Below are 25,294 nucleotides of genomic sequence, written 5' to 3' on the forward strand. Positions count from 1 at the left end.
ATTATCCATCATGCTAATTCCACTTGTGCTGACTGAATTACAAAAAAAATCGCCCTGAGGCAAACACCAGAAATTGTACAAAGAAAGAAAAACCCCAGCAATGACTTGTTTTACTTTCCTTTTCATAGCTAATGTTAACTGTGATTCCAATAAAAAGATGATCAGCTAACACTGAACAGCTGTACATGGTGTTTTGTGCTTTGATGTGGTGATATTTGGTTGGAACCCCTAGGTTAATAGTGAAGGATGTATGAGGAGCTGCCTGTAGCTGTTAGGCCATGAGTTGTTCAGACCTCCCACCTTCTGCTCTTATGTTTGCTACGTGCACTGTGGATATGGGTAAGGTTCCCTGTATCTCAGTTTCCACATATGCCAAACCAGAAACAACTGTGTTTTAACAACTAACATGTCAAAGAGCATTCACTTGTGATGTTCTCCTCTGTATCACAGAAGTTACTCCTGTCATTGTCTTCTATGGCTTGTTTCAAGTGATGGGGGCTCCTGGACATTCCCATTCTTATTGGCTTGATTTGGAGGGATAAGAGCTGTATCTGCTTCAGGAACTTTTTTTGCTTTGGAACAGGAAATGAAACATTTTAAATGAGCAGGTTTGAATGAGCTGTATCCTACAGGTTTAGAGGCACTGTTGAAGAGTTGGACTGTTACTGTCGATTTTCGGTAACTCTTGCTACACAGGGGAAATTTCAGGAGTGCAAAGGAAAGGTAACATGCTAATATTTAAACAGAATAAAAGGAATTAACCAGGAAATTATAAACTTGTCAGTGTCACATAATTCCTTGGAAAAGTAATGGAACAGATAACATGAAACTGAATTAATAATGAATTAAAAGTGAGTAGCAGAATTAATGCCAGTTCATTTGTATTTATGGAAAAAAATCCTATGAAACCAGTTTCACATTATACTTTCTGTAGTATGGGTTAGGATAAAAGCTCAAGAAAAGGTGATTTTGAGGTCCACCAAAGCTGCAGACTTGACAAAGTAGTTACACCATTACAAATCAATGTTTTGTTTGGCAAATTTAAAAGTGACTAGGGTTTTTCATCATCTTGCAAAGCTACTTAAATAAGCCCTATTAGCAAGGCTTTGTGCATAATATTGGCTAGGGATTTTCTCCTCCTTTTGACAACAGAAAAAGGTATTGTTCCTGGCAGCAAGGGATAATTATGTTTGGGCTGAGACTTTCCTAGGTGCCACCCCATATACAGTGTGTCTTTAGTGTGAGGGTGGTGAGGCACTGGAACAGGCTGCCCAGAGAAGTTGTGGATGCCCTGTTGTAGGCCAGCTTGGATGGGCCACTTGGTCTAGTGAAAGGGGTCCCTGCTCACGACAGAGGGGTTCAAATCAAATGATCTTTAAAGGTTCTCACCAACCTAAACCATTCTATGATTCTGTAATTGCCAAGTTCTAGGCTGCAAGTGGGAATTTTATAGTAGAGTCGCACCAGGACTGGGTGTGGCCAAGGCTGGAACTTTGGAGAGGGGCTGTTGCTCAGCAACCTCACAGCCTTTCTTAAACATTCCACTGCAGTTGGCACATAGGGTCCCTCTCTTTCACTCTGCCTGCATGGGTATGTCCTGTCATTATTGTTAAAGTGCTAGTTTATATAAATGTTGGCCTTTGTACTTTGCATCCAAGCTCTTGAACCTGAAGTTTTTTTGGCAACAGGTTCTTGAGGTTGTTTAAGACTTCAGAGTATGTTCAGAAGGATGTATTTGGCAGGTGTTTCATGTGTAAAGAATTTGGGCACAGCTAAGTTTAAATTGGCTACTGGTGTCCTCATTTTGGGATTGCCTGTTGCAGAGAGATCACACCTGAGCCTCTGTTACATGTAGGCTGGTTCTTGTGCTCTAAAACAGTGACTTTATGTTGTGACTTTGAGTGGATTTAACTTTTCCTCTAAATCAGTTTTCTTGCATCAGAAGCACTTTGATGTTTAATTAATTTTTCTTTCATGCTTAAAACTAATTTTGTAATGCCAGGTCATGTTAAGACACGGTGGAAAGTTGGATACAAAGTGAAGCAGTCCTAGTGTTTCTGTATGTGTGTCTGTATCTTAATTCCCTTTGTGAAGCCCACACTGACATTGTTTTTAGAAAGGTTTACAAAGTGTAACAGCAATGAGATGTTTTTTCTACCATATACAATCATAGAAAATCAGTGTAAGACCTTCATTCCAGTTACAAGAAGAATAAGCAATCTTAAGAGTTGAAGCTGATGGTCCTCATCACTTCCTTCCAACACACTCTCTGAGTCTGCTGTCTGAGGAAGGCTGTGAACTAAAAATGACTTAATGCCATCATGCAGGCCAACCTAACTGTGATGACAAACTTCCATAATTTCTTTCTGTTATCTTAATGTGATCTTCAGAATTCATTTTTTAATTGCTAAATTAGATTTTTTTTATTGTGCTCAGCAAGAGGGGAAAATAAACCTGAAAATGGTTCATGTTTGCAAATGCTTAACCACTTGTTCTTAAATCTCTCTGTAAAAAAATAAACTTTTGGACCTAATTTTATGTAGTGATGAAAAACTTGGCTGGAGGTCAAAGACTTGCTTTGTGCACACTGTATTGAAACATTATACGATTATGTGTGCTGGTTTCAATGAAGCTTTTTGTACCTGGCTATCTTTGTTCTTACATATCAATTCTGTATCATTGTACTTCAGAAGCAGTCTTGCAAAAAAGTGGATGACAGGGAGAAGATTTGTAGGGTATTTCATGTAGAGGAATTATTTAGTTGTATTTTTAATTTAGCTCAACAAACCTCTTCCAAAGGACAGTTGAGTCTAGAAAACTATTTATTTTTGCTCTCCAGTTATAGTTTAATACCTTACAGTCATGACACATCTCTACACTCAAAGGGTGAAGGAATATCTTCTTCAGAAGAAACTCAAAAATAGCAGTGATATGCTGCAATACATGCCATAAACTATGCTTTCTGAATTGCCTTATGACTGTTGAATGGACTCTGCTTATGAATAGCTGTTTCAGGGCTTGAGTTTTCACTTCAAATCCTACTAAAAACTGATGAGTGCTGTATCTGTGTTTGGTTTTTTGCCAGCCTTGCTTGTGAGCTCAAGTAGTCCTCTGCTGTGAGAGGAAGTCATGTTAAAATTATACTCAGCAGCCAAATTCCCTCTTAGTTTTCCTCTATTAAGTTAGTCCATTGCCGTTTTGATTGACAGGTGCTTTGGTTTTTGAACATCTTCATAGCCTGCTTTGATAGGTCTTTTTTGTTTAGATGTGAATTCCTTTATGTTTTCTTTGGTTTGTTTGTTTCTTTGTTTGTTTTTTAATGAAATCAGATTTTTCCACAGTACTTTGTTTATCATCTCCCAAATACCAGGATGATTTTTTCTTGCCTGCTAGGAATTGCTTTGTCCGAGGTTCTGCTACACTCTTGGATTATTTACCTGGGATTACCTGATGCACAATTTTTTGTATCTGGTGAAGTGTTTAACTATCACACGTACTAAATCCTATTTTAGAGCAGAAATACTTGTTATTAATCCTGGGTACCAGAGAGATGCTCCCATTCTACCCTCCTGTGCCCAATTCAATCTTTTGTGTATATGGAGTGCCTTGAAAATGTTACTATATAAATACCAAATATGCCCACAAGTTTTTTGCATAATTCTGACTTATCTTTCTTGTTTCTCTTAATTAGGAAAGCCTCAATATGGAAAGAACTAACAATGAAAATCCTGATGATCCAGGTAGCATTGCAGGCTATTTCTGCTTTAAATTTTCTTGACTACACTCTAGCCAAAAGCCTTGTCTTTAACAGTTGAGATGGGCTGAACTACTTGTTGTTTTTCATCTATTAAAGAATTTATGTTGCTATTGCCATTACAAGCTCTAGGGCTGTACTGTAGTGAGCTTAGAACAGGTATTCAGAGGAAAAAGAAAATCCACTTTTTTTTCTGAAATGCTTACAAGATAAGAAGTTGTGGACAGGTGGGAATGTGTCATATAGTGTGTTTTGAATACATCACATTTGCAACAGTACTTACACGACTTAACATTGTGTTGATGTGCAGTGGTTTCACCAGAAGGAAGTGAAGGAAGAGAAGGCGATGGCCTGCGTCGCTCCTTCCGGCAGAGGAAAGCTGTTGAGCGCTACGAATCTCCCTTGGAAAGTAGGTGTGCTGGGCTACCTTGGCTGGGCACCTGTGCTCACCAGCCTGCTCTATCACCCTCGATTCTCAGCTGAACTGGGGACAGAAAGTAAGATGGAAGGCAATCTGTAGGTTAAAGCAGCTCACCAAAGCAAAAGAATAAGGTTGTGCACAAACAAAGAACAAAAAGAGGTTTTGTTTTCTATTTCCCATCAGCAAGCAATGTCTGGCCACTTCCCAGGAAGCAGGGCTTCAGCACGTGTAGTGATTGCTCCAAAATGCAAACATTTTAAAAAACAAATGCTCCTCCTTCCTCCTACTTTTCATAACTTTTATAGCTAAGCTGATGTCATATGGTATGGAAAATCCCTTTGGTTAATTTGGGTCAACTATCCCAGCTGTGTCCCCTCCCAGGATCTTGCCAGTCTACTGCTTGGGAGGGGAATGCTGGGGAGACAGCACTGATGCTGTGCCAGCACTGCTCAGCAGTAGCCAAAACACCAGCGTGTTATCAACACCTTTCCAGCCACCAAGGCACAGCACAGCACTGTGAGAGTTGCTGGGGGGAAAATTAACTCTATCCCAGCCAGACCTAATACAGTATGTTGTACAATACTATATATTATACAGTTTCTCTTGAGAGCTAATTTCTTGTATGAAAGTGAGGGGTTGTTGATTTAGGTTTCCTTTTTATTTTTAAATGAAAATACATGCACACAACTTCTCTTTATATTTCTTACTTCATTCTGGCAGTAAATTTTATTGAATGCAGGTATCCTGTGTGCATTCTATTGTTTTTCTTGCAATTTGGCATCCTTATTGTTGCTTTTCAATTAAAAAAATTACTTATCAATGCTAAAAATAATAACAATTAAAGAAATTTAATAGTCTTACTCTTGTGGTTTTCAATTTTTCTTAAAAATCAGGTGTGTGTCTTTTTATTTCTATTGTGCACTGATTAAACCACCCAACATCCCCTCCTTGAAACTTTCCCTGAACTTAGAGATGGATAATACATGTCTCATTTTCTGCCTTTGACTATCCTGATTTCTCTCAAACTTGTTTGTAACAAATTCTAAATTCTTTGCTTTCAACAGATCTAAGAAAACGTAACCAAAGCTCGTCCAACTATACTCCACCTGTCAAAGAGAGAGATTCAAGAAAAAAACCTAAAAGGCTGGTGTATGGTTTATGATAGTTCTCCTTTATGAGACCGCTGTTGATATGGGCTGATATGTGTTGTGCTGTTCATATGACTGAATAATGCTTTCAAGGTTTTTTTGGACTGGGGATAATTAGAGATTAATATAATTGCAGATTACTACTGTGATTGTCTGAGGGTATAAGGAAAACATACACTGCAGGAGAGGCCATCGTTTTTACTAGTCCTTAGATTTTATTTGAAAATGCTGCATTTTTGGTCACTAATAAGGTGGTGATGAGAGTTGTGACTAAGATTGTGTAACTGAAATTTCATTTTTCTGGAATGGAAGCCATAATGTCCCTCTGAAAATCTTAGACTTGAAGAGTGCACAAATTAAGATTTAAGACTTAATCTTGAAGGGTACAATTTATTAAAACTGAGGACAACTCACAAGGAGAACCTGTATGGAAGTTTAAATGGATTTTTTAGTCAATCACTGAAGAGAGTTCACATTTCTTTATAAAGCTATCCTTAAACAAGAAAAATGCCTAATGAAATTCTAAATTATAAGTTGCAATACTCATATTTGTAAGTGCTAAGAGTTGTTAAAATAATTAACTCAGTTTAAAGTTCTTTATTTAGTCATGACCATTAAACATAAAACTGTTGGAATGAATAACTATTTAGGAAGTTTATTCTCATTTATAAGGTCTTTTGGGTTTACTTGCTATCATTAGAAAATCAAAAATTATCTAACTGCATCATAAATTAGAAAGCACTTTTTTCTTTCTCCTTAATTCAAATTAGGTCTCCTTCAGCCAACCCTCAGAAAGATGAGCTCCGAATAAAGGGACCTCCAAATGATCACACGAAAACTGAAGCAACTCGGAAAGGCAACTTAAATGAAGTTCACAAGGATCACTTGAAAATTGGAGCAAGCCTGGCTGGTGTGGAGCAAATGCAAATAGATGGTTCAGTAAGGATTTTTACTTCATGGTGTCAGTGGGACATTTGCAGTATTTATGGAAGCTTCCAGTAATGGGCTCTCTGCAGCTCCTTTGACTTACAGTTTTCTCTCAAGCAATTTCAAATTGCCACTAACTTGTTCTTTGTGCTGACATCTAATTTGTGATGGAACCTTATAGATACTGCAGCTTTCTTTAACATGTGTTCTGTTGACTTCATCTTTAGGCACAATTTCAGGGTGTGGGTGGTCTCTCTGACCACATTTCAGCTTTAAAAGAGATGGTCATTTTGCCATTGCTTTATCCTGATGTCTTTGAGATATTGAAATTTAAACCTCCAAGGTAAGAGACACCATTTAAAACTGTAAATTCTTAACTCAGTTATTTTCAGGAGAATATCCAGCTGGGGTATCAACATGTTTCCATGCTTCAAAATTTTCAGCAGTGTTTATGATTCTTTTTTAGCACTAATAAAAAGTAATTAAAAAAAAAGGATAGATTACAGCATACATGTATGTTCAGAGATTCACTGTGTCAAAATTAGCCTTTAAAAGGCGGAGTTGGAGATTTTTTTTTTCTTTAGAGTCTGGCATGCAAGTGGACTTGATCAGTTTGTGAGTAGGAAGGCATTATCTGCTGCTAGTTGACTGTAGTTTGTTTTGTGGAAGCCCAGTTTTGTCTTACACCAACTCTTTTTTTTCTCAAGTATTTTCAGGTATTAGTTTTACAATTAATGGGACTTGCAGCTAGAACTTTGCAGTGTTTTTTGTTTAGGCTAAAATAAGAATCTGTCCCTGTTGTCATCTTATTGCAAAGCTCCCATACCTTCTTGGTGATTTCTCACGGGCAGCTCCTCACAGCACTGACTCCTTCCTCTTCACAGCACAGCCAATAAACTGCAGCTCCCCTCATAGCACAGCCAACAAACTCCAACATCGCCTTACCCACCTAACCCACTCTTTTGTAGCACTCTCTTCTTATTGGACACAGCTGTGGCCTATTAAGGGCAGGCCTGTTCCTAATCTTTGGTGATTAGTACAGCTGCAACTCCTCAGGTGTGAGACTACCTTCTGCACTGTTTTCTTACATTCTATCCCTCCACATGCCCCCTTCTTACATAGCTAAGCAAGTTCTTTGTTATGAAATGAGATTATTGGAGATTCATTAGCTTTATATATCCTTGGTCATGGTATATTGAAATAGGACTTTAAATTATTTGCTTCCAGTGAATTTAAAAGTATTACAAACAAAAGGAAATCTGTGTTTTGCTTCTTTATTCATTGAAATTCTTTTTGAAGCAGCAGTGCATTGACTCTTCTAGTTGATGGAAATACAGAAATGCAGAATACCTTCCCATTTTTAGACTACTTTCTCTTCCTTAATCAGCAGCAAAAGGAGACCAAATCCAATAACTCAAAGCTTTTTAAGGGAGAATGAAATGCTTTGCTCTCAAATCTTGACTTTTGTGAAAACAAGAATGAATATGCAGTTTATCACTGAAAAAATGAACTGATGATTCCTAAGATATCTCAGTCTCAGATTCTGCACTGGAAATTTGCTCTTGTTTTGCTTCACTCTACTGCAACCACCTCTGTTGGTTTTTCAGAACTGGGATGCTACTATCTTTTTGTACATCTGCATTATTCTCTTTATTAATTTTGTTTCCTTTGTCTTGCAGAATTGTGTAGGAACACTTTTGACTTTTCTCACACTTCAGCTGTTACTAAAATATCCATGAAGTGTTCAGCCTAGGAGTGCAGAGTTGTGTATTTTAGGGATGGGGGTTGAAATAAATACTTTTCCATTACATTTTTTCTTATGTGATTTTTTTAAAAAATTCTTTCTTTTAAATCATAGAGGCTGTTTATTCTATGGTCCACCAGGGACTGGAAAGACCCTGGTTGCTCGTGCACTTGCTAATGAATGTAGCAGAGGTGACAGGAAAGTAACCTTTTTTATGAGAAGTGCTGCCGACTGCATGAGTAAATGGGTAGGAGAATCTGAACGACAGCTGCGTTTAGTGTTTGAGCAGGTAAGGTTGAAACATGCCATGTGTTCTGTTGGAGTTGTAGCTAACTTTTTGTGGTCAAGAACTCACTCTCTTTCATGTTTTGTAATCTTCCACTGAAATGGGATTACCAGTGTTCCCTTTCTCAGTGGAGTCTCTTGAGATGTATTGAAAAGATTAGTAAAGCAAACAAGAAAATCACCACCACCACCACCCTGAAAAAACCCTTCACCATACACACAACTCAGTCATAAAAATGGTCTCAAGAAGCAAGAGATGGTAGCTTTAGGTGACAGGGAAACAGATGCACATGTTCATTTAAATTAGTAATGGAAGGTCACTTCCAGAGACTTTGAGCCCTGTCTGTTCTCATGGTTGCCAAATAGCAGTAAAAAAATCTGGTATGATTTGTTTCCTGTCACCCAGTCTCAGTGGGTTGACAGGCTGCTGTTTTCTGTTGACAAGCTGCTGTTTCACATTAGGTTAATTAATAGAGATCCCTGATTAAAAAAAAATCTAGTTCCAGTGCCTTTCCAACCATAATGTGTTTCTTGTCTTTCAAGTAGTAATGTTTTCCTGATGTCCGTGTTCCTGTGTTTTCTTTGTAGGCCTACCAGATGCGACCTTCAATTATTTTCTTTGATGAGATCGATGCTCTTGCTCCTGTACGGTCCAGCAAACAAGATCAGGTTCACAGGTAGGACACGTTTGATCTTTGTGAAGAGAAGACCACAACCTATTTATCTTGATGTGACACCTTCATTTACCCAAAAACTAGTAATTCAGTGCTAGTGAATTTCAGATTAATTTTAAACAATAAATGGAAACAATTCACTAAGCTTGATATCAGTACAAGGTCTGTGTTACCTTATCTGTATTTTGCTGTATTAAAAGAATTCTTTCACTGATCAGAATCTTGTCAATAGAAACCTGTCGTTTTTGAATGATCACTGGACAAGGTTATGTGGGACTGAAGAAAATTTACTAAACCAGTGAATGAAAATTATGTTTTTTGTTTAGCTCTGTTGTGGGGACACTTCTGACACTCATGGATGGCTTAGCCAGCAGAGGAGAGGTTGTGGTAATAGGAGCGACCAATAGACTGGATTCCATAGATCCTGCCTTACGAAGACCTGGGCGCTTTGAACGAGAATTCCGCTTCAACTTGCCAAACAAAGAGGTCAGAACTTCAAATCAGTCTGATGTGACAAAGTCCATCTTTGTACCAACCCCCTGTAACAAGGCAGCATTGTGGAGCAGTGCAAGTCTCCATCTGTAGTGTACAGCTTGGACACAAGAGGGATATCTGGAGACTTTCCACTGTACTGTGAAAGGCAAACCTGGTACTGAATATATAGAGGTATAAGATGATGTCAACAAGTACTTGTCTCTCTCTTGGACAAAGATATGAAGTACACTGCACAGGTGCAGCACTTTGAGTTCAGTGGCAATAGCTAAGCAATGAAGAAATTTGTTTTATAGCAACAAAAATATTGGGATGGGGATGTTTGGGAGAGAGATGGTGTACAAAACTGTAACCCTGCTTTTGTGTTTTTTCTCTGACTATCACTGCTATTTCTTGGTAATTTTTGGAGCAAAGATAAAAGGCTAATTGGATTGAAGGCTAGTAAAAGTGCATGAAACACTGCATTTAGCACAAACCTTTGTATACAGTATCTATGTGCTTTCAGGAACAAGAGACAAGGTGTCATGAAACAGATCTAATACACAATTCCCTGCTGTGGAAGAATTCTAGAAGTGTGCCATAACTAATCTGTGAACCAGAAGATACTTCACTGAAAGTCTTGCTGGGATCAGAGATGATAATGGGCCATGTTTGACATTTTCTGGATGAGTGACAGTAGTCTGAGTCATGGTTTTTGTTCTTGGTAGGAACTGTAGCAATTTTAAATATGACTGTTTTCTTTGAATCAACTGGCAGAAAAGCAAATTTGATAAACTACTGAAACCTCACTGTGAAATTTTCACAAAATTTCAGTGTGAAATTTTGCTAAATTTGAGAGAATTTTCTTTGATGCAGAATGTCCATTTGCAGATGAGGCCTTTACTGCAATTTGTTCTTCAAAATCATTAGGTCTCATGCTTATAAAACTCACTTTTTATGGAAGATGCATCTGCCTTTTATCTCCTACACAAGTTTGATGTAAGAATTTAAGAATGAATAAATTTCCTGCTTAAAGAAGCAGCAAATGTATTAATAACTGATGTTTAAAATACTTAGAAGTTTAGCAGACAAGAAAAGTATTTGTACTAGTGTGAGAGGTTTGGGGGTTTTGTGTTGTGGTTGTTTTCTTAAGAGAAAACTTAAGGCAAACTAAAATGCAACTGTTTTGTTTCTAGGCAAGATTAGAAATTTTCAAAATTCACACACGAGACTGGACCCTGAAGCTATCAGACAACTTACTTCAAGACCTGGCTGAGAAATGTGTTGGTGAGTTTGAAAGCAGTGTGGGTCCTTTTCCCCTGGGCAGCGTTCAACCACTCTGCCCCCAGCCTGTATCACTGCACGGGGCTGTGACAGAAGTGCAGGAGCTGGCACCTGGCTTTGCTGAACCTCATACTCATTGATCCAGCCTGTCCAGATCCCCCTGCAGAGCCTTCCTGCTCTCCAGCAGATCAACATTCCCACCCAGCGTAGTGTTGTCCACAATCTTACTGAGGGTGTACTCAATCCCCTCATCCACATCATTGATAAAGATATTAAAAAGGACTGGACTCGGTACTGAGCCTTGGAGAGTACCACTGGTGAACCCTCTGCCAACTGGATGTAGCATCATTCACCAACACTCCTGGCCAGGCCATCCAGGCAGTTTTTAACCTATATAACACAAATATACATTGATGTAACATTTGGTTCTTGTTTTGTTTGTCAGGATTCTGTGGTGCTGATATTAAAGCCTTATGTGTTGAAGCTGGGCTCTGTGCTTTGCGCCGCCGCTATCCACAGATACATGAAAGTGACAAAAGACTGAAGATAGATGCCAGATCGATTAAAGTAACAGCAAAGGATTTTGCCATGGCCATGCAGAAGATTGTTCCAGCATCACAGAGAGCTGGGGCTTCACCTGGGAGAGCACTACCATCTATTTCAAAGCCTCTGTTAGAAAACACCCTGGAAAGAATTTTACAAGCCTTGCAGAGACCATTTCCCCATGCAAAGCTTGCACTGAAGACTCAAGGTATTACAATAACATCTACTTGTTATACTTTGCATGTGCAGAGTGGGAGCTGTGTGTCAGTGGAGAACTGTGAGTTCTCTACTGGAGCCCCCTATTACTGACAGTAGCTCACTTCCCATTATAATTTCATAGATGGATCTAAGGTTTCACATATGAGGCACTTCTTTCCAAATTGTAGCATCATAGAATGATTTGCATTGGAGGGACCTTAAAGGTAATCTAGTTGCAACCCCCCTGCCTTGGACAAGGACACCTTCCACTAGACCAGGTTGCTCAGAGATCCATCCAGCCTGGCTTTGAACACTTCCAAGAACTGGGCATCTATGACTTCTCTGGGCAACCTGTTTCAATGCCTCACCACTCTCAGAGTAAAGAATTTTTTGCGATTATCCAATCTAAACTAACTCTCTATCAGTGTGAATCCATTTCCCCTTGTCCTCCTACCTCATGCTCTTGTAAGGAGTCCTTCGTCTTTCCTGTAGGTTTTCTTCAGGTACTGGAAATCCGAAAGTAGGTCAACCTGAAGCTTTGTCTTTTCCAGGTTAAACAAACCAAATTTTCCCAGTCTTTCCTCATAGGAAAGGTGCTCCATCACTCTCATCATCTTGATGGCCCTCCTGTGGACTTGCTCCAACAGGTCAATGTCCTTTCTTTGCTGGGACCCCAAAGCTGATGCAGCCCTGCAGGTGGGGTCTCACCAGAGCAGAGCAGAGGGCAGAATACCCTCCCTTGGCCTGCTGCCCATACTGCTTTGGATGGAGCCAAGGACACAATTGCCTTTCTGGGTTGCAAGAGCACATTTCTGGGTCATGTCCAGCCTCTCAGCCACCAGCAGCCCTAAGTCATTCTTGGCAGGGCTGCTCTTGATCTATTCATCCCCAGCTTGTGTTGACACTGGGAATTGCCCTGACTCAGGTGCAGCACCTTGAACTTGGACCTGTTGAACCTCATGAGATTCCCATTGTTGCAGTTCTTGAGCTTGTCCAGGTCACTTTGTATGGCATCCCATCCTTCAGGTGTGTCAACTGCATCACTCAGCCTAGTGTCATCTGCAAATTTACTGAGGTTACACTCAATTCCCTAATCTATGTCATTAATGAAGATATTAAATAACAGTAGTCCCAGTAGGCACCCCTGAGGGACACCACTTGTCCTTGATGTCAACAGGAACTCTGAGCAATTGATTGCTACCTTCTGGATATGACCATCCAACCACTTTCTTAGCCGTTTAATAGTCCACTCATCACTTATCCATCTGTCTCCAATTTAAAGAGAAGGACACTGTGGGGAATGATGTCAAAAACTTTACAGAAGTCCAGATAAATGATGTCTGTAACCCTTCCTTTGTCCACTGATATAATCAATAATTATTACGAATAAAGTAAATAAATGCTTAAATGAGGGGAGAAGGGTTTTTCTGGTATCTAACAACTACAGAAATTGTTCCTGATCATCTTAATTCTAAGGAAAAAACCTCCCAAGGTTTGTCAATAGAGAGATAATACCTGATGCAAATCATAGGATATGGGACAGCTTTGCATAAGCTTGTGCAATGCCCTTAGATCTCTGGTAGGGTGTACCCTTCAGATAATAGCATTCAAATAACAAAATGCAAAAGAAATGTTTTCCAGCACTGGTTTCAAAGGTGTATTAAAGCAAGAGCGAAATATGAACTATTCAGTAAAGATAACAAATTTCTCTTGTCTTTAAATACTATTTTAGGGAATTATGGGATTGACAGTGATGATGACAACTCACCATCAGTCTCTGAAAAGAAGCCTGAGAGCAAAAAGGCAGAATTCCGCACTTTGAGCGGGTACATGTTTGTCCTCTTTATGGTGACATTTTTGAGATGGCTGCATCTGTAAAATGTTATGTAAATATTTGAGGGCTGCCAGATGAAGGAGTTAAGAGTGTGTTGAGGGGTGATCAATATTTGCAAGAATTCAACAGTGAAGATCCAGCTGGGTACTAGATCTAACTGTTCTGACTACAATGCCCTAACTTGTCAAACTGATCAGCCCAGCCTTCTTTTACTAAGTCAAACTGGTTCACAGACCATTAAAACAAGCTGGTTTAATCCATAGTATTCCTTCAAAGACTCAAGACCCAAAAAATGCTCATTCTGTCCTTTTAGCTTAGAAAACCTGTATGGATTTATGTAGCCATCTTTTACCCTTCTGCCTTCCAAGATGGTTGAATCAGTAGCAAATGATGTATCAGAAACAAAATCAAGAAATGGTTTGTTAAATCACTGGGAGAAAAATTTAAATGATGCCTCCATTTTTCACCTTTACCCTACTGATTTTTTGTTATCTTTTGACATTTTAATTGTCAAAGTCACGTAGTCCAATAGTTTTAAAAATAGATTATTGTCAGATATTTTTCTCCCTTCCTATGGCTGTGCTGCCCAGAAAATATGACTTGCTGAGGTTGGTTAGGTTTCTAGGGTCTTTTACTTCAACAAGTAAAGGTACAATAGTAATGTGGTGGGAAAATGCACAAACCTCTTCACAAGTGTATTTTATGCAAGTAAAGCAAGATGACTAGGAAATTAATGCCCAAGTCAAAGATGAAACAACTAGAATGACTGAAAAAATGAATATAAATCTTACACATATTTAGTGTAGTGCTTTAATTTAAGCAATCATGTTCTTCTTCAGATACACATAATGTATTTCACTAATCATATTAGTTTTTTTCCTAGAAATGTGGTTTTGGCCCTTTCTTCCCATCATCTCCAGGAACTGTGGCCAAATTTTAGTTAAATTTGACAGGTGTAGAGATCTCACTTAAAGTCAAGACAAGCTGTGTATGGACAGTAAAGAGACCCAGACTGGTTTGAGCTGTAAGAATTGCTATTTTGCCCTGTTATCAGATTACTGACCAGCTGTTTTGTGTGTGCTTGTCTGAACATTCCCCCCTGTTGGATTTAAGAACTGTTACTTAACCCAGCCAAAGGAATAATAGACATGCTGGGAACTGGCAGGATGTTTTAGCAGAGGAGTGATACCAATTTTTGAGAAAATAGACTTTGATAAACAGACTGGTCTTCTTGAACACAGAATCACAGAGCAGCTTATTATTTAGTAGAACATGGAACATATTTACCAAAAAAAAAAAAAAAAAAGGGAAAAATATTTAACATCTATGTACGTGTTCATCACACTTTTTTAAACTTGTTTTCTTCTTACTGTTGTAGAAATGCTTCTTACCAGCCAACATCTTTCAGGCCACGGTTCTTACTAGTTGAAGAGCCAGGATGTGGGCAGGCTTTTGATTTGGCACCTGCCATATTACATGCCCTGGAAAAGTTTCCAGCTTATACACTAGATCTACCCACCTTGTTTGTTGGCACCGCATCACAGGAAGAAACATGTTCACAGGTATCTCTTTTTGTTGCTGTTGTTGTTCTCATAGGATTCTTGAACTGTATATAAACTAGTAAAATAAGCACAAATCACTGTTAATGGAGTTGGCCTGATTTGAATTTGCTGTTACGTGTTTACTTTTGTTTGAAAATTTTTCTTTTCTTGTAGATGGAATGATACTGAATAAGGACATTTTTACATAGCCATGTTTCATTTCTATTTGAAATGAAAGAGGGAAGATGTCACTAGCAGCTTGGGAAGGTGGGAGGTGCTGCTAATAAGCCCTTCTTTGTGGCAAGTAATCCTGCTGGTCTTGATGGGATCCAGAAAGTTGGTTTTGTTACTTCTTAGGTCTCTGTGCTCCCAGTAGCTGTCTCTGCATCAGCCTGATGGTGTCATGCACTTTTTGTAACTTTATTTTTATTGTATTTGTAAAACAGCCAAAGTTTTTGTGAAAAGAAGTTTTTTAGAATATACATATGCAGTTTGTACTACTGCAGTGAAATGCAATGAAAGCATTCCAATTAATGGAATGCTTAAATGTGCAAACTGCTGTGTGTCACTTAACTAGAAAAAAAAATATAAGCAGATTACTGCAGTTTTGATTTTTTTTACCTTTAGGCAGGAAATCAATTTAATTACTTGACATTGCTGTATTAAAATATTTTTATCTTTATTAGCAGCATTTTAGAGCTGTACAAGTCGGGACAGACTCATCGTGTGACTGGATACTCGTTTGCCATACAGGAGGAGCAATTTTCCTTTTTTTATGTCATGGTTGCACCTATGGCTATATAAATACCCTGACTGCTGCATGGATATATCACACATTTGTGACAGGGACTCCCTACATATTCTTACTCTGAAATGATGCATGGAGAAATTTGCCATGTGAAAAGACTGTTGCCACTTCCCTCATGAAGTAGATTTGTGTGCTCTTCTGTGATTGAAGTGCCATCTGTAGGCAGTGGTTTGTGGTCTTTCAAAGCACAGCATCTGGTCTGATGGATACTTTGATAATGAGAGGAATGAGAGGCTCTGAGTGATTTAGCTCTTCAGGCAGGCTAAGGACTAGTGACCTCTTATAAAATGTTCTTGAAATTATGATTTGTGACCAGGCTTATTTTACTGTGCTAGCTCTCATCTTTTCACATAGGTCTTTGTTCAGGCTGTGCTCCAGTCTAACATGGGTATGGGCAAATGAACTGAGCTGGAAATGGTGCAGGCACAGTTATGCAGTGGTTTCTCCAAGCTAACACATCTTGCTGAAGGGTTAGTCTTGATTTTTCGGGCACATCATCACCTCATCTGAGTTTTGAGGCTCTTTAGGAGTTACCTGACCCCTAAATAGTTTTGAAATCTGATTCAGTTCTGTTTCTGTCTGCATAGCAATGTCTATGTTTGAGTCAAAGTGAAAATGTAACCTTATTGTTAAGGAATTGTTCATTCATTGGTTTGTCTTGATATCTTGGCTTTATGCACTCCTATTTCACGAGATAGTCTGACTGATACGTGGTTACTCAGTGGCCTGTTCTACATGATGCAATTTTCTTATCCAAGCTTTCATTTTACCAGTTGATACGAGAAGCTCAAAGAACAGCACCAAGTATCATTTATATCCCACAAATCTCTTCGTGGTGGGAGGCTGTTGGACCTACACTGAAAGCTGGTTTTACAGGATTGCTGAATAACATTCCATACTTTGCTCCAGTTTTGCTCCTTGCAACATCTGATGTGCCACATGAAGATCTCCCTGAGGAGGTATTTCTGCCAATACTTTTCTTTCTTTGTTACTCAGTTTCTTGCTAATTTACAGCTTCTTGAAATGTTGGAGTACTCTGCTGCTCTTAAGCAGATTTATGCTGTTATTACTCAGGCATCAGAACCTCTTAAAATTTTCTTAGAATAAAAAATGCTGAAAGCATTTGTCTGAAGTGTTTTCTGAGTGAAGAGATTGACTTTGACCCAACTTTTTTTCCCTTCTCACACACTTGTGCTTACTAGACAGGCATATAGATACACTTCAGACAACCAGTTCAGTAGCTTTGAGATGGTTTGGTGTGTACTTAGTGAAGAATACACAGTGCTTGAAAGAGAGCTGGGAAAAGGATTGTTTTTCTGAAAACATTTTTACTGAAAAAGTGCTGTGGTCATACTGTTAGTGATAGAATGTAATTTCTAATTTAAATTATTTCACAAAAAAATCAGTTTCTTCATCTACGTGGAAACTTGGCAAATTAAAAAGCTAAGGACTAACTTCTGTTTAAGCAACTTGGAAAACAATTTTTAGTTGTATTTCTTAATGAAATTAATTAAGAACACGTGCTGTGCTTTCTAGAATCTGAGAGTGTTCATTAAAGGAAGGTGTTTAAAATATTATATGCTGCTCTGATTATTTTGTGTAAGTAGCAAAGTTTTTATAAAATTAATAAGTACCTTCTAAAATCAAAAAAAAACAACCTAAGAATCCCACATTACCAAAAAGTTATCACTTGTCTGCCGATCCCTGCCTCTTCCCTCTATAACTGTCATAAATATTCAAGCTAAAGGGCATCAAGCTGGGTAAATGTACAATAAGCAGTATTTGGGGAGGTAAATGTCACCCCTTTGTGATTGGTTTATCATACTTTTTCTCATGGATCTTAAATTCGAGAAGGTTGATTAGAGAAGGTATTTTAGTCTGCAGTGCTATGGGAATCCAGTCTTTTAAGGCCAAGAAGTTGACTTTTAAAGCTTGTTTTGTCTAGATGAGTATTCAGTGTAATTTTGAAATGCACTCATCTGTTTGGAATAGAAAATAAAAAGTCTTTGTGGCCTTATATCTGAAATCTCTTTTCTTCTCATGGTCTAGATAAAAACATTGTTTAATACTAATCGCGAAGAAGTTTTCAATATCCCACGGCCTACCTGGGCTGAAAGGAGAGGGTTTTATGAGAACTTGATTATGAAGCAAGCTGCTGAACCCCCTGCATCAAAAAACAATGCAGGTAAGGATTTTCTACATATAAAACTTTGTTACTGTAAGTTAACAGCTAATACAGTATTTGCTTTGGTGATAATTCTCTGTCAATCATCTTTCATGTACTTGCATTTGAGCACCATGAATTGACTAAAATTTTTCTCTGTTATTGCAGAGAGGTACCCTATTTCAGGTACAGGATACTTAGCTGATACTCTATTCCACATTAAGAGAAATCCTGACTTAAATTTGCATTATTCCAGATTCGCAGGCACACCCTTCTGCAAGATGTTCTCAGGTGGATGGGCAACGACAAGTATTAGACAAGAAAGCAATCAAAATTCTAAAACGAGGAGTGTTTGTAGATTACTCTGAGCTCAGAGTAAGTCTAACTTCAACTTTGTTAATACTGAAGTAGGACATTTTCTTTATGGTTGTGAATTAAGTCAGTTGTTAACCAATGCCAGTTCAAACAATTTACGAGAGGGATATATAGCTTGTGAAATAATTCAGCCTGTAAGGGACTATAACAGTTGTTTCTGCAGCTGGTGTAAACTGCTGCTCTTGCTGTATTTTAGAAGATGGGGTTCTCGTCCTAATTTTTAATGTAAAAGGGCTTGTTAGATTTTAATATAGCCCAATGACAACCTTCTATTACTGTTAATTATTAATGCAGTTTTTATGATGGATTGTGGTAAGGTTGTTTTGTTTTTCTGTTTGCATGTTTTCATGTATTAGGAACCAGAAAAGGACCTTGATTTTTAGCAGTTATGGCTGTAAATCTGAAATTAGCCAGTTGACCTAAAGCACATCCTGGATAAAATACTAATACCCGCTTTTGCAGAATTCTTTCAAAATCCAGTGTTAGAATTTTACATTCTTACAGTTACAGAGTTATAAGGTTTTTCTAATCCCCTATAGGAGAGGAGTTGTTATCCTAGGCTATAGCTGGGGAAAGGGTCAAAAGTGGGCCTAGCTGCAGGGGGTCAAAGAGGTTCCTTTGCTTGAACTGGAGAGGGTATAAAAGAAGGACCTGACTTTCAGGGAATATTGCTTGGTCGAAAATTGGGGAAGTTGCTGGTTGAACTCCTGCAGTTTGGTCAAAGCAGAGGAGGCCGCTGTTTATCTGTCTGAGAAAGGGAGTGTTGTTTGGATGTTTCCTCTGTATGGGGAGAATACGACCAGAGTGGTATCCCCTCTGATGAAGGGGCTTATCCAAACAATTTCTGTCACATTTTTAAGCTGTGACATAATTTGTAGAAGTGAAACTAGCTTTCTAAGGCTGGTGTCCTAAGGAAGGAAATTTTAGGGGATTTTGTTGTTCACATCTGCCTGCATATGGAGAGAAATCACATAGGTTTTTCTAGAGTCAGAGTGCTAATAGCATGTACTCCGAAGTTATTTCCAGCTGGAGAAAGGGTAAGATATTTCAGCTTAGATATATATTTTTCAGCTGTGAGGAGAAAGCTACAGTCATGAAACATGTCTGTTTAGAAAACTTATTTCCTTAACATGACTGTCACTGGAACTTGACACTTGTACTAGAGAACCTCATTGGAACTTTCCTGAAGTCAGTAAGCTGCATGAACCTCCAAAACATATCTGCTTGGTTTTGTATGGGATAGGATTTTTTTAATTATTTGTTTGGGTTTGTTAAGGTGGTTTGATTGGTGGCAGTTTCTGTTTGTTTATTTGCTTGGTAATAAGCATACAACTTGATGAACAAGCAGAAAAGCATGCACTCACCTGTGTGGCTGCAATTAGAAGTTGTTTCACTGGAGATGTTGGCCATGCACCGCTGTCATGTCCTATGTGTTGTGCTTGCAGCAGCTGAAAGCTGTGTGGGTTTTGTGCCTCCTAGCTGCAGTTGGATAGAAGGATGTTCAGGGAAATACTCAAATGTTGTCCTAACTGATCTGAACAGGGCTGAGTTAATGGCAAGCAGCTGTGAGGCAGTAATATTTTCATTTGATGCAGCTGCTTTCTTAAGCTATATCTCCACAACCTCACACAACACAGAGTTACTGGACAGCAGAGGTGCCACTAGCTTGCTAGTGTTGCATTTCCACAGATTATCACATTCACATCTCCACAACAGAAGGAACTGTGACAGATTGGCAATTTGCTACAGGCAGTCATTCTGCTAGTTCATCCACTTCTGAGTTTAAAGATAGGAGCTAGTTGGTGTTTGGCACAGTAACATCCAGCTAATGGGTAGGGGTGAGCACCTAAGGAGCTTCTATTTCCAGCTGGCACAGCTGTACCTGGAAGATCTAGAACTTATCTTCCAAAGACATATTTTCCAGGGCCCTGTATTGGATTTCTAATTAAATACAACCATGGCTTCTCAGTGGCAGCTAGTCTATAACAAAGTGGATTGTGTCATTCCCCTCTGTTCTGGAGGCAGTTGATTGGCAGTTATGATCATTGATGTCATAGACTGATGAGTGAGAAAATATTGTCTGAACTTTAAACCTTCCTTTTGTCTGAAGTGTGAGAAATTGTTTTCTCCAGTTAAATCTTGTGAGATATTTAATCAGCTCTCCAAAGTGCCACTTTTATTTCACAAGATATGAAAGTAGGACATACCTTGTCCTATTCTGAATTGTAGTTTCCACTTTTTTTTCTTCAGAAAGTGTTGGATGCTGTCGTCACAGCAACTGAGAATGTCAGTATATCGAGCATGGCAAAACTATATTCTGTTCTTAGCATGTGCATTTATCAACAGCGGGAAAATCCAGACAAAACCGTATTAGTGGAGGTAATTGTTTTTGTCTTATAGCACCTTCTGTCACATGGTATTATGTGTATGTATGTTATGCATATGTATGTTCTCACAATTATTTATCACTCTTTACTGCTTAGTTGTCTGTGTTACAAGACTTTCATTTCTGGATAGAAGACATCACTCATATTGCAAACCCATTATTGAATTTTGCATAATTGTTGGTAATTTTGGCAGAAAAAGGCAATGGGTCCACCTACACAGGCCTCTCAAACCAGTAATCTATCTGTCACTCGTCTTTCTGAAGAACTTTTCCAGTTTTATAAAGAAGGTGGGGGCCTGTGAAAGGAGAGCACTTTTCTCAGTCTGCCACTTCCTATTTCTTCCCTTGCAGGCAGGCACATATGGTAACACTTGGATAGCACTCATTCCATTCTTGAAAAGAAATTAAATATGAAACATTACAAGAATTTCAGTATTTTCTGTAGGCTCAATAGACTTCCTTTTTAACTTGGCATGGCTCAAGCATCTTTAATATGATATGTGGGGAAGTTTCTGCCTACGATGCTTTGATGCTAATGAGTCCAACTCTCTAATCTCCTCCACTGAGAGAGGATTTCTGAGTGGTGGAACTCAGCAGAAATCTTCCAGAGGCATCCATGGTCCCAGGCAGGCATTCTCAGTATTAACTTGTTTTAGATAGATTGAGTATTCAGTCTTTAAGATCCTTGAATCCATTTGTCTTTCGGATGTTTATGCATGAAATTACATAAAATTATTTATGCTTCTAAGTCTGCCTCAAAAAAAAAAAAAGAAGAGGAAGGCTCTTCTCTTTAGCCAAGCAGGCCATTCCCGAAAAATGTGCCCTTCTCTCATCTAGCAAAATAATGTGTTTTAGCATGAGGAAGGATTTGTTTGTGTTATATCAGGGCTTGTGGGCTCTTGTGACTGGACTTGACTTTTTTGTCTACTTTTAGCTTTAGTTCCAGCTTTCAGTAGTGGCTCTTCAGGAACTGTCTTCTTTTTTATTGTAGAAAGCACCTTGATAGAGATCCATTGTTCCTTGAGATAGATCCCTGCAGTTTCTCTGGCCTACTCTCTGTTTTGGGTGCCTAAGGACTTGTTTGAAGCTAGTGGGGCTAGAAAGGAATTGTGATGGTGGTAGCACATGTATTGGCTAAATATCACTAACACTTGTATATACGTAGACATTCTTGATTCTTTTGATGAAGAAGTTATCAGGGTTCTCAGGCTTGTATTTGCACTGACTTCTAATTTGTCTTCTTTTTTTTTTCCCCATTATTAGGAAATGAAGAAAGAAATTGCAGCCCTCAGTTGGCTGTGATACTTGGCTTCAGTGTATTGACATACTGAAGTAATGTATGGCTCCCAAATAGATAAGTTATATTTAGCATGTTTCACTAATTGTAACAGCTATAGGAAAAAAGATCAGAAGAAAGAAGCTAAGTACGTAACTGAAACCAGACATAATGGAGTGCTGAACCAGTGACACCTGGTGAAATGACCAATATAATGCCAGAGTATGAGGAACAAAACGAGGCAAGTTTATTCAACTAGGTAATTCCAGAAGTAGATCATGCCCACTGGATTGAGAAAGGATCTGTCTGAAGAAGGGAAGGCATCAGCTGAAGAAAAGTGGGCACCAGCTTGAAAAAAGATGGAGCATGTGGGCTAATTAGCATCTGAAGCAAGAGAATCATTCAACCAATAGAAGATTGAATATTAATGAATAGGAAGACTGTGTAATTGGGAGCCAATCAACATTAGTGTCTGGAAAGTTTTGATAATCAGTATGCCGACTTTGTGGATTTACTGCCTACCACCCTTTTCTGCACAGAACTGAAAATAAATCCAATACCTCTACTTTGTATGGCTCAGTCTTTTGCACACTGGGTGAAAGAACCCGTTTCAGGACAACAATGTTTTCTTTTCAAGAGAACAGCATAGAATTCTTCTAAAGTGTTTTGATTCTGATTCCTGCTGTTGTCTCAAACCTTCCAAACATTTTTTATTGCTGGAAGACACTGGAACTGCTTAATTTTTTTTTTTTGCTGCAAGTTTATTTCTAGTGAAATAAAGAGAAGCTGAGAGGCCAGGAGTAGGACACACTTGTGGCTCTGGCTGCCCTGTCACCTCAGGGGGATGGGTCAGGAGGCACCTGAGTGCCCCGGGGTGCAGAAGCAGGCAGGCTGGGGTGGCACGGCCACCTTGTAGGCAGCCGTGGTACAGCCACCTCCAGGGCTCCAGCTCCCAGTTCATCTCCTTTGATCCTCCTCCCTCAGTAGCTGATGCATCTGGATGTGCTGGTTTGCTGATTTATTTGTTCTTCCTGTTTATTTTGATTCAGTTTCTTACCTGTAAAGTTATCTTACAAAGATTATCTTAGACACTGCTTTGGTCTTATTTTAATAATGGTCACACAGAGAGTGCCCATATTTTGATGACAAAAAGGCATCAGGACCAGTGCTTAAGACAAAAATAACATAACCTCTGAGTGCTTTTTAGCTGGCCTGAAGTACCTGTGAAATACTCTTTAGTCAAGTGTTTATATGTTCTACTTTAGATGCTTTAAAAACAAAACTCTGTTTAGAAATCAGGACTCATTTGTGCTTAATTAAAACTCATAATCTAAACTGGTGAAAATGTTACTTAAACTTTTTTTAATCTTGGTCTACCTTAGTAAAAAAGAGACAACTTACATGACTATAAAGCATGTCATGTAGCCCACGCTTTCTGCATCTCAGTGTTGCTACTTCAACAACTGAATAATTCAACTTGCAGGAGTTCAGTATTTTTAACATAGCTTTCAAAAGCTAAAATTCTTATTTTTCCAAGTCAGGTTCTTCTTTCCAGACTGTCTTGCATTTCCATGGGAAACACAGACCAAGTTGAACTCAGAAATGGTCTGCCCTGCCTTGGAGTGAGGCTTGTCATGGACTCTGTTTCCTTCCCAAGGAACACTTTCAGGAGTTTCAGCTGCATGGATTAGGGCTTTCTTTGGATTTTCTTTAGCCATCAGTTTCAAAACTACTGAACTAAGAAAGAAGAAATCCTTGGAGGGGTGGATTGATGTTTTTTGGTGTTTTTTTCCTTGCAAAGGATTGTGGAATCTGCTTTAAATTGCTGCTTTGCTTTTACAGTCTAAGCCATGAGCAGACAGTGACAGTTTCTTTTGGAGAATGCCATAGGTGACAGTATCAAAGATTTTATTAATGTCCAAGTAGAAAAACATCCACAGCCTTCCCCTCATCCACCAAGCAGGAACACCATGTTGTAAAAGGAGATCAAGCTCATCAGGCAGCACCTACCTTTCATAAACCCATGCTGGCTGAGCCTGAGCCTATGTTTGTCTTTTATGTTCCATATGATGGCATTCAAGATCCTCTGGACCATGACCTTCCCTAGCACCAAGGTCAGATTGACAGGCCTGTAGCTTCTGGGATGCTCCTTCCAACCCTTCTTGTAGATGGATGTTATATTTGTCAGCTTCCAGTCAACTCCAGTTAATCAGGACTGCTGGTAAATGACTGAAAGTGACTTGGCAAGTTCTTCTGCCTGCTCCCCCAGTACCCTTTGGTGGATCCCATTAGAGCCCATAGATTTATGGGTGTTTTAAGTGATGTAGCAGTTTAGTAGCCATTTTCTCCCTAATTATATAGGCTGTGTTCTGCTTCCAGTCCCTGTCTTCCAGGGTAGGGGTTGAGTACCCTGAAGTCTGTTGTTTCTATGTTTCCTTTTGTGTCAAGTAAAGGATGAAGATTCTCCATAACTCTCCTTTTGTTGCTTATATATTTGTAAAAACATTTTCTCTTGCCTTTCATGGCCCTAGCAAAGTTGTACTTGAACTTTGGCCTATTCATTTTCTCCCTGAATAACCTCCTCACATCTTTGTAGTCCTCATGTACTTCTTCACACTTCTGTCCTCTCCATCGACTTATTTTATGTCTTAGTAGCATTTCCATGGAGAAGTAGAAGAACCTAGTCTGGTTTCTGCTGCTTTCAGCATGAGATTTAGTTTGGTGTACCTGTTATGAAACTTTGGATTCTAAACTGAACAAGCCCTGTCCCATGGCCATCAGAGATTTCCTCACATGGTAAATGTGAATAGTATCATCCTCCTTGCAGAAACACTGATATGAACAAGATCAACAGCCATGAAAAAGTCTATCTTCAGTTCCCTTTGGGTTTCTGTGGGTAAATGCCATCTTTCTGAAAGAAATCTTTTAATGTTCCTCTCAATGCTGTCATAAATGGAAGAGATCCAGGAGGAAACCTCTCCTAATTAGACTTTACTCCCAGGACAAGGTGTTTTTCTGCTGCATTAAGGGTATAAAAGTTTGGCAGAACACAAACAGCCTTGTGTCCCAGCTGGTCTTCAGAGGGGCTGGGTATGGCTGGACTTAAATTCTGATTAGAGGCAATATACATTGTTCACATAAATATGCTCTTGCTTCTTTTCCTAGGAATTTCTGTCTGACAACATTGAGTGTTTCAGTGAACACTGTGTAAGATCAATGTGAAAAACATGGCATCTGTTTTAGACTCTAGTTTTGACAAAAGCATGAAAATACTAAGGGAAAATGTCAGTTGATGTTTTACAACATATTCTATTTCTATGTGTTCAATTCCTGTTCAATTTATGCAATGAAAAGAGCAAGCATGTACAATGAGTTGTGTCATGGCAAATCTACAGCTAAAAGTCCACAGGGGAATATGAGTGTGTTAATGTAAGTACCAGTGTCTCAAAACCAGAATCACT

General features: G+C 38.8%; 1 protein-coding gene across 1 annotated transcript; it reads left to right on the forward strand.

The window, feature by feature from the left end:
* The first annotated feature begins 278 nt into the window (after positions 1 to 278).
* On the forward strand, positions 279 to 20,859 carry LOC139587545 (ATPase family AAA domain-containing protein 2-like). Its single transcript, XM_071421980.1, has 18 exons — positions 279 to 339; positions 4,065 to 4,163; positions 5,240 to 5,324; positions 6,094 to 6,262; positions 6,478 to 6,593; positions 8,109 to 8,283; positions 8,868 to 8,956; positions 9,280 to 9,439; positions 10,621 to 10,711; positions 11,154 to 11,451; positions 13,159 to 13,236; positions 14,045 to 14,078; positions 14,654 to 14,845; positions 16,406 to 16,591; positions 17,682 to 17,817; positions 18,053 to 18,171; positions 20,422 to 20,550; positions 20,752 to 20,859. Exons 1-18 carry the CDS (start codon positions 279 to 281, stop codon positions 20,857 to 20,859), a joined length of 2,325 nt encoding a protein of 774 aa, XP_071278081.1.
* The last annotated feature ends 4,435 nt before the right edge of the window (positions 20,860 to 25,294 follow it).

The sequence above is a fragment of the Agelaius tricolor genome, unplaced genomic scaffold, assembly GCF_023055355.1.
Source record: "Agelaius tricolor isolate 1412-34295 unplaced genomic scaffold, bAgeTri1.0.p SCAF_2, whole genome shotgun sequence".
Taxonomy (NCBI): domain Eukaryota; kingdom Metazoa; phylum Chordata; class Aves; order Passeriformes; family Icteridae; genus Agelaius; species Agelaius tricolor.